Source organism: Spermophilus citellus, assembly GCF_964194105.1.
Source record: "Spermophilus citellus genome assembly, chromosome: 10".
Lineage (NCBI taxonomy): Eukaryota > Metazoa > Chordata > Mammalia > Rodentia > Sciuridae > Spermophilus > Spermophilus citellus.
The window spans coordinates 33,362,095-33,372,038 of NC_138197.1; the positions used below are offsets into that span (position 1 = coordinate 33,362,095).

A 9,944-nucleotide genomic window follows, 5' to 3' on the forward strand; every position below is an offset into this window, starting at 1 on the left:
TGAAGACACCAATATAGTGGAACTCCAAATAAGTAATAAATTTTAACCGTTATCTAAGAGCCAAATTATCCCCAGTAACTTTCCTATAATTCCAAAGGGAATACATTTCATCTCTACTAAAAGATAGATCTCAGCCATAGTAATGATTATCATGAGCAAGCAATACAAAGGTGAGCTCTTTATCTTCCCAAGGATATTTTTCCTTCAATCCTATAGAATTGAAGGTATTTGGTTCAAGTGGCCAATAATGGGCTTTTCCACTAAAAATGATAATAAGTCAGCTTGATACATTCTGCTTTCAAAATTATTTAGAGTGGAGTAAGGAGGTTATTCATTGTTTTTCTACCTGTGCAGTACCATAATTTAGAACTGCTTTATACTGTGGTTCTGGAAAATTTTCACTCACAAATGTCAGTATAATGATATTACTTCAAAGTCTGAAAATGAAACATCAAACAATAAAAATATCACATAAATACTTCAAAGTCTGTGATACATGGGTAAAAAAAAAAATGATTCACCACTACCAGTTAAGAATTCTAAGAGTTAAGAATTAAAACAAGAGAAAAATGACAAAAAGATTGCTTTATTCAAGTGATTCTGTTAGATATATAATCAATGCATACCAAACAAAAAGTAATTACCTGGAGATAGTATCAAGAAAGCAAAGATAATGAAACTGGTTCTCATGGAATAGATGATTCTTTCCATGAAAACACCACACAAAATCACATTATCCTGTACACACACACACACACACACACACACACACACACACACACACAATCTTGAATGAGTTGAACAAAAATAAATAAGGGCATTCTGACTGAAAAATGCTCTATGACTCCACATTTTCTCTGTTTGAATGATGCTTTACATTCTGCCCTGCTTGATTTGGTTTTTCTTTTCTGTTTCCATCACAAGGATCACTTTGTAGGTTTCTAGTTGAATACTGTTCCAGGTATCTTACAAATTCTACTTGTCTCAAAGTTACAAGGAAAATCATTCCAGGCCCATTTATCTTGGGCATTAACAATGACAACACAGTCTTCTTCCTGAAAGTTGTTAGGTTCATCCTCATGCCAGAATCTGAAAGAAAGAAGAAACAGAGAGAGATATAGATGATATGGATTACAGATATAGTTATCAGGGGACCATGTCAGAGAAAATGTCCATATTGAACACTTTAGAGCTGCACTGTGCAATGCAAGAGTCACTATTTGATGTGACTCTTGAGCACCTATTGAGCACTTGAAATGTGACCTCTCCATATGAGATGTGTTTAAGTGTTGTGTACACCTTACTTTGAAAACTTAGTACAAAAAGAAAGGGTTTAAACATCTTACTAATAGTTTTCTGTTAATCACACATTGAAACAAGATTTGGATTATTGGGTTAAATATATTATTCATGATTATTAAAGCATTATTAAAATAATTTTTACTATTTCTTTTTACTTTATTCTTGTGATTGCTAAAACATTGTAATTGTACTTTGTGATTTTGTTTATTTATATTAGACAATATTGGTTTCACAGAAGAAAAACAGGCTATAATTCTCAATAATAATTTTTATCAGCAGGACATAGTGGCACACATGTAATGCCAAAGACTCAAGAAGATCACAACTATGTTCAAGGTCAGCCTTGGAAACTTAATACTACCCTGTCTCAATATGAAAAATAAAGGAATGGAAGTATATCTCAGTAGTATAATGTACTTGGATTCAATCCCCAGTATACATACTGGGGATTGAATCACACACACACACACACACACACACACACACACACACACATACATATACAGTAGTATACTCTTAACTGATAGTGAAGACATATATATATATATATATATATATATATATATGTTGTTTATATATATAGTGAAGACATACATATTATGTTGTTTATACAAATGTCAAGTTTAAGGACTATTTTCTCAAATAACTGTTAAGCTATCCATTCTTCCATCAATATTGAATAAATAAAAATACCAAAAATTTTGCTAAAGTCAGGATTATTCTGCAACTGGGTGTGGCCTACAGAGGCTACTTGATCCACACTGCTCTATTCTGAGTAAATATTTTACATTGGTGTATTCCACTCTACAATGAATTCTTCTTGCTACATCTTCTCACATTTGCTATAAGTCCCCTTAGCCCCAACCAATATACTCACGCCATGTGTGGATTAAATGGTGTCTGGTCCACCCAGTGCCATTGACCTTCCATATCCTCATCTGTAAGTCCCAGGAAATATGAAAATCTTCTATCCAAAAATTTAATCGTAAAGTTCTGCACACAAAATATAGATTTTTATAAATATATTTGAACTTAAGCCATAGCTGTTTTGTTGAGAAAGAGAAGTCAAATAGATTACTGGTTTAGTACAAAGATTTGATATCAGGTCTGTTTTCAAATCCCGCTTCTAAAGATTTTCGTAAATGCTTTTGTCTTACTGAATCCCCAGTTTTCTCATCTCCGAAAGGAACAACTTACTACTTCATAGAGTTACTGTTTAGATTAAATGAGCTCATACTTGAAGCCCTCTCAATACCTGCTTAATAGCATTTTATTTGTAGAGGCTTTTGTTTCTAAAATTGCCTTTTTTAATTGTTTCTTTAAATTACATTTATTTGAACAGCAGCAAACCTATAGATGGAAAAGACTTAGAGATAAAATCCTCAAGGAAATTATTGATTAAGAAAAGAATAGAATCTGAGCCATAAATATATGAGGAAATAAGTTTCATCTTTGAGGGTCTCCTTCCATTTCCATGCAATGTGATTCTGCAATCTTTGTAATGTTTTGAATAACCAATAAAAAAAACATAAAAAATAAAATACATAAAAAAATTTAAAAAAAGTTTCATCTTTGAAAAACTGAACTTACCCAAAGATTTCTTTATTTGGAATTAGAACTATACATCTCAATCATTTTGTCTGTACTTTATCTTGAGAAGCTATATCAATCCTGATTAATCACTTGTTTATTCATATACTTACCAAACATTTAATAAGTCTTATCCAGTGTGCCTACCTGGCTCTGGAAAGAACACTAGAGATGCAAAGATGAGTAAAGTAAGGCTCCAGCCCTTTCCCAAGTAGGAGTCAATGGAAGAGATGGTGTAGCAAACAGACATTTTAGTACACTAGAGTAAATGCTACGACCTCACTTGCAAATGAGTTACAACTGTACCTACAACTTAGAATACGGATGGTGGAGTAGGGAAGGTCATCAGAGTCATTTTCTGGAAGAGATAACGCTTGAATAAAACCCGGAAAGATGAGCAGTTGACAATATAAAGAAAAATCGTTAATTTTCTAACATGTAAAAAATGTTTCACATATAGATGTATATATTACTATATAATTCCACATGTATGTAATGTTTCTATTATCAGAGAAATGGTGAAGTATACTGTAACATATGGTGGGCTTTACTATTAAAACCACAGTTTACCTGGATGCAATAGCCCATGCCTGTAATCCCAGCTACTCAGGATACTGAGGCAGGAGGATCACCAATTCAACAAGCCTTAACAAAAGTAAGATGCTAAGCAACTCAGTGAGACTCCTGTCTCTAAATAAAATACAAAATAGGGCTGGGGGTGTGGCTCAGTGATTGAGTGCCCCTGGGTTCAATTCAATAGCTGGTACCCCCAAAGAAGAAGAAGGAGAAGGAGAAGGAAGAAAGGAGGGAGGGAAGGAAAGAAGAAAAAAAATGAGAGAAGAAGAAAAGGCCTACCAAGCATATGGAATAGATGAAGAAAAGATCCAGAGGCCTAGAAGAGCAGAGAAATTCTTTCCCTGAAAAGAGATTCAAGCAGTAGAGAAACTGCGGTAGAGTCCCTGACAAACCTGCTCAGCTTCTGTGCTGATTGTCGCCAGATGGGCTCCCATCTCTGAACAGTTCCTTTCACTCTCAGCCCATGTTTTGTTGTCATTAAAAGGAAGATAGCAGTTGGACTGGAAGCCTTTCCAGCCAATAGGACAGCAATTCCAGGTATCTCCTCAGGTGAAAATTGAAATGGAAATTAGATAAAAATTTTTTTTTCATCTGTGACAAATTGCATAACTATTCTATGACTTAATATCCATTTAACATTTGTGTAAGCAATACCAGGATTACCACAATCATTATCTCCCATTTCCCACCCCCCAGCAAAATTCCAAAAAACTAAGTTCTAAATATCTTCTAAATAATATAATAGCACCTGAAACCACATAATGTCGATGAGAAAATTGCAGACTATTCTCTTCAAAAACAATGTCCCTATGTCTATCTATTTACTTTCAAATATAAAGTGTTTCCTTAAAGTCTTTTGCAAGACATCTTATCAGAAGGAGTCAAAAGAAAATCTGTTAAAACTCAAGCATTTCTCCATTCTCTTAAATGAGACTGCAAATAAAAGAGAAAAAGATATCTCAGCTGAGCTATATAGTCTAAGAAGAATCTGTCCATATAATAAATTGGAATTAAATTCATGTTATATTTTGGATGTCAAAATAGCCCATGAATTGTGTTGTTATATTTTTTTCCAGTTATTCCACTGAGTGTAGTCATGAGAAATATTTTTCCCAGTTTACTTATATATTCACCTCTATGCTAGATTCTTCTTTATGTTATTTTACTCCTCCTTGGCTTACTGCTTATATTCTTTAAGTCAAATTATGAATTTGAATAGAAATGAAAATAAGAAGACATTCATTTATGCTCTCTGCTATCTATACCTTTTAGTCCTGATTCTTCTCTGATGCATGTTAGCTTCATATGATACTCTGGTAACTTGAACCTTTGCATTCCTCTCTTACATAAAAAATTGTGATATGTCACTGTCAAGAAAGAAAAGTTTAGTTTCCTTTCTTTACATAACCAACTTTAATAGAAAAATTAAAGCAGTCTAAATTTTCTCTTACTCTAATAGTTAAAGCCCACACATTCTCTTTTCTTCCTATTCAGTTTCTTTGTGCCAGCAACAAGTGAATTGGTTGAAAGCAACTAGGAATGGAACCACCATTTGACCCAGCTGTTCCTCTCCTCAGTCTATACCCAAAGGACTTAAAAACAGCATACTATAGGGACACAGCCATATCAATGTTTATAGCAGCACAATTCACAATAGCTAAACTGAGGAACCAACTTAGATGCCCCTCGGTAGATGAATGGATTAAAAAACTGTGGCATATATACACAATGGAATATTACTCAGCAACAAAAAAGAATAAAATCATGGCATTTGCAGGTAAATGGATGGCGTTGAAGAAAACAATGCTAAGTGAAGTTAGCCAATCCCCTCCCAAAAAAAACCCAAATGCCAAATGTTTTCTCTGATATAAGGTGACTGACCCATAATGGGGTAGGGAGGGGGAGCATGGGAGGAACAGACAAACTCTAGATAGGGCAGAGGGGTGGGAGGAGAAGGGAGGGGGCGGGGGTTAGCAATGATGGTGGAATGTGATAGACATCATTATCCAAAGTACATGTATTAAGACATGAATTGGTGTGAACATACTTTATATACAGAGATATGAAAAATTGTGTTCTGTATATGTAATAAGAATTGTAATGCATTCCACTGTCATTTATTTAAAAAATAAAAATCAATTAAATATTTTTTAAAAACCAATTGTTGAAAATTATATTTGATATTAATATTTATTAGTAATTTTTCTCTGAAATATGGCCAAATGCTTTAAAGAAAGTGGAAAACATAAATGTACAGTTTAGAAAACTATTGTAACATGTAATAATAACATGTTAAACTCCAGGTATTTTGTCCTACTCAAGAAATAGAATATTGCCAGTGGCCTTCAGAACCCAAATGCATTCCACTTATTCTGTAAGGTAACCATTTCATGACTTTTAAAGTGCTTTTCTTCACAATTTTACCACTTTAATAATGTAATCCAAGACCATATGTAATCATGGAATGTATTCCTTTGGTTTTAATCTTCTGCTCAGTATTGTTTCTGGAATTTATCCATGCTAATGCAGGTGCAATAACTCATCCATTTCTTTGCTATAGTAATGTATAAAACATATTTATCTATTCTACTTCTAGTAGACATTTGTATTATTTACAGTGTTTGGCTGTTGTGAATATGCTTCTCTGAGTAATATTCACCACCATTCTAAAGCACATAAGCATGCATTTCTGTAAGGTAAATCCCTGGAAGTGCAATTGATAAGGAAGCATAAACGTGTTATAAACTATAATCATGGTACACTTTTCCGAAGATGTTGTCTGCTTCACACTCACAGAAGCCCCAAGTCTTTAGCAGTTCAGGTCCAATTTTCCATAGCATCAACAATATTGGGAAGTGCCAGATTTTTTAATCACTACCATCCTGGAATGTTTGCATGGTATCTCATTGTGAGTTGCAGTTGCATTTCTCCTGACTAATGAAGTTGACTTTCCTGTGTTTATTTGACTATCATTTTTCTTATAATGTACTGTTTAAAATTTTGCTATTGTGTTGTAGATATTTTTTTCTATTGAATTGAAAAGATTTTGTAGTATAGATGTCACATATATTAGTTGTATAGACTACAAATGTTCTCTTTTAGGGTTTTCTGTTTCCACTTCGTTATCTTGTTATATGGTAACTCTTATTTCAATGTATTATAATTTGTTAAAGCTGTATTTATTTTATATGCGCATTTTGTGATTTAAGAAATCATTGCCCTAACAAGATCATAAAGACATTCTCCATTTATCTTTTTAAGATTTAATTAATTCACTCTTCACATTTTGGTCAATAATCCAATTTGGATGGATGTTTGTACTTAGTGTGATGCAGGAGCCTAGTTTCATTTATTAAATATAGATAAATTAATGGGTTTAAATATTAATTTAGCAAAATTTTATCCTCTTCTCATAACTATGCAATATTCCCTTCTGTTTTTATATAAAAAGTTTATGTATGCAGGATATGTAATTAAGATCTCTATTATTTCCTCTAGTCTGTTTGTTTTTGTACCTGTGTAATATTATTTTTATTTTAATAATTTTATTTTAGGTCTTGATATCATAAAAAACAAGTTTTCCTATGGTTGCGATGATACTTATGGTTCCATAAATATATACTTATCCTCAAACTTCATATGTGTGTGTTAAGTATTCACAGTTTTTTATATGTCAACCATTTCTCAATAAAGTGTTTTTTTAAAAAAAAAAAAGAAAGGAGAGATGGAGGGAGGGAGGGAGGGAAAGAAAGAGAGAGGGGGAAGGAGAGAGAGAGAGGGAGGAAGAAAAGAAGGACAGGGAGGGAGGGAAGGAAAGAAAGAAGGGAGGCAGAGAAGGGAATGGAGGGGAACATCCAACCTTGCTCTCCCTTTCAAAGTCAATACATTAGAAAGTTGTTTTTTTCTGCTTACTCCCTACTCATAAGATGCAGTCCTTTGTAATTCCACTTCAAAACTTTACTATTTTCACCAGTTTTTATAAGTACCTAAAATAGTCTTTCATTCTGTGGCACAAGATAGCACCATCAAACAATAAAAGGCAACTAGGTAAGTCTAAATTTTAAATCAAAGACACTGAATGTATTATACATTTATATGTTGGGGAAAATCAAAACAGTAAAAGGCTAGGATTAACCTTATGAAAGTTGTTTTCAAGAAATAATTCAATAAGAGTTCCACCTTAGCTAATAACTTACCAAAACAATTTGCAATAAAACAGGCACTGAGAAGAGAGATGCAAATAATTGCAAAGACCCAAGTGACCAGCTGGGAATGCCGGCCTCCTTGTCCTAAAAAAAAAAAAAAAGAAACTGGTTAGATAACTTGGCCAAAAAGTGTAAGAAAGGCAGTTCTACCAAGGAGCAAGCTAAATGTAAGAACAGCCAAAACATTTTAGTATCTAGAGGATAGCTTAAATATTTCTTGTGAATATATTGATTTTAGAGCTTACTGGTAAATAAATAAATAAATGTGAATATTTTTATAATTTTGGAATAGGAAACATTTTTTATAAGCAAGACAAAAAAACCTGAAATCCATAAAAAGTTGAGAATTTGAGTACATAAAAATTAAAACTTCTATGTAACAAAACAACCTAAAACAATAAGGAATACATGAAAGAAAAGTCTTGTCCCAATATTACAATCCATATTGTATAAAGAATTTCAAAATCAATTAGAAAACTGAGCAAAGCTTTGAGCAGAAAACATGCCAAAATTATAATTTGCTGAAATTATAAATGGTTATCAAGGTATGCTCAATCAGGAAACATGAACTATAATATTGTAGTGTGATTTTTCATATCGACTTGTAGAAGGAAAGTAAAAATTGCAGTGTTGGCAAGGATGTGAGGAAATAAGTACCCACAGTGAGGAAACAAATGCTGCTGAGACTGTAAATAAAAAAAAAATCTTTCATAAGTATCAAGTCAGTAGATCGTATCCATTTTTAAACTCATTAATTTGCTACAAATAAAAGAATGTGTATTGCAGTTTTTAATAGCTGCTGTTTTACTTCAGTTTATGGAACACCATCAAATAGTTGTCAAAAAAAGGATCTAACACTTACATATGTGTTATCAATATCAGATATTCTAAATTACAATCAGTGTATATAATGAAATTCTATGTAACAGCTAAATAATTATGCATATCATTATGTATTAGCATAAAAATTCCCAAGACATGTTGTTACATGAAAAGGCATTTTTCAGGACCACTGTATAATGTGATTCCATTAAAGTTCACCTTGGTGGGTTGATGAGATTAAGCAAAACTTTAATTTTAAATTTAAATAATTTTTCATCAATTCTCTATATTTTTCTAAACTATTATTTAATATTCTTGCAACACAAATCTTTTGGTGTCCTTTAAGTCAAACAAAATCAGAGTCAGAGCCTATGATATACTGTGAGCCTGAGGCAGTGTATTTCTTTTTGTGTGTGGGGGGGGATTTATTTATTTATTTATTTATTTATTTATTTATTTATTTATTTATTTTCTACACCCTCCTTCTCTCTCCCCCTTAAAAGAATCCATCCAAGCAGAATGAAGTTGTCCAAGTTATGCTATGTACAAAAATGAATATATTACACTGAATTTCACCTTTATGTATGTCTATAACACACCAATTAAAAATAATAAATAAATAGAAGAATGACAAGTAAAATAGAGAAAGAGAAACAGAAGAAGAGAGGAGAGGAGGGAAAGAGGAAATACTGGGGACTAAAATGAAGCAAATGATATTCCACACGTGTATGTTTGTGTCAAAAAGAAACCCTATTTGTATATAACTACAATGCACTAATAAAAGCCTTTATTAAAGAATCTTCCCAAATTACTCTCTTTCTTTTCACCTTACTTCTCTCTTATACTTTTATTATTCCTCTCTTGGTACAACCTACATTTTGGAAAGAACTTTCTGCTACCCAACTCATCTGTCTCTTCACCAAGGTCATCCTCATTTTCTCCCACTGCTCCTTCTCATCACTATCTTTGATCTTTGCAATTATCATCAATTCACATTGTTAACTCTTAGTTATCATTTCCTCTGCCTCTTTAAAATTGAAAAAAGTACTCACGTTTCCTCTGAGCTTCCTCAAGCATCATTGTGTGTTTACTCTATGTTGACCAGTGGTCAAGAGGACCAGGAACCTCGTCCTTTTTTTTTTTTTTCAGGGTATATATTTCTGTGAATAGAGAAATATGTTCATAAATACTTGAGACTGAACACCAATCTTAACTTTCTGGTGAGGTCAGAAAGTTCCCAGTATAACAGTTGACTCAAAAGAAGAAGTCTTTTCAAAAATTGGGGTTTCCCTTGATTCATTCAGGCAGATGGGGCAAAGCGAAGAAGGAAATTGAGAAAGCAATGCCCCAAAAGAGTTGGTAGACACTTCCATAAGTATACTGAGATCCTTGGTGCGTCATGTAACATTTCACAATTTGTTTTTGTTCATCTAGACAAAACATTATTAA

The 9,944-nt window shown here is 32.8% G+C and overlaps 1 protein-coding gene across 1 annotated transcript; it reads right to left on the reverse strand.

Annotated features, from left to right (window-relative positions):
• Positions 1-639: 639 nt before the first annotated feature.
• CLEC4D (C-type lectin domain family 4 member D) lies at positions 640-9,680 on the reverse strand. The gene is made up of 6 exons (XM_081310322.1): positions 9,548-9,680; positions 7,665-7,757; positions 4,734-4,835; positions 3,861-4,012; positions 2,180-2,295; positions 640-1,089 (listed from the first exon to the last, which is right to left on the reverse strand). Exons 1-6 carry the CDS (start codon positions 9,573-9,575, stop codon positions 942-944), a joined length of 639 nt encoding a protein of 212 aa, XP_081166448.1. The 5' UTR covers positions 9,576-9,680; the 3' UTR covers positions 640-941.
• Positions 9,681-9,944: the final 264 nt, after the last annotated feature.

Bases quoted from the DNA above. Each gene is read 5' to 3' on its own strand.
- CLEC4D (XM_081310322.1), bottom strand. From the start codon at position 9,575: ATGATGCTTGAGGAAGCTCAGAGGAAAC. The intron at 7,758-9,547 runs GTGAGTACTTTT...TTTTTTTTTTAG, and splicing joins TGAGGAAGCTCAGAGGAAAC to GACAAGGAGGCCGGCATTCC. The intron at 4,836-7,664 runs GTAAGTTATTAG...CTTTCTTGACAG, and splicing joins TTTTATTGCAAATTGTTTTG to TGACATATCACAATTTTTTA.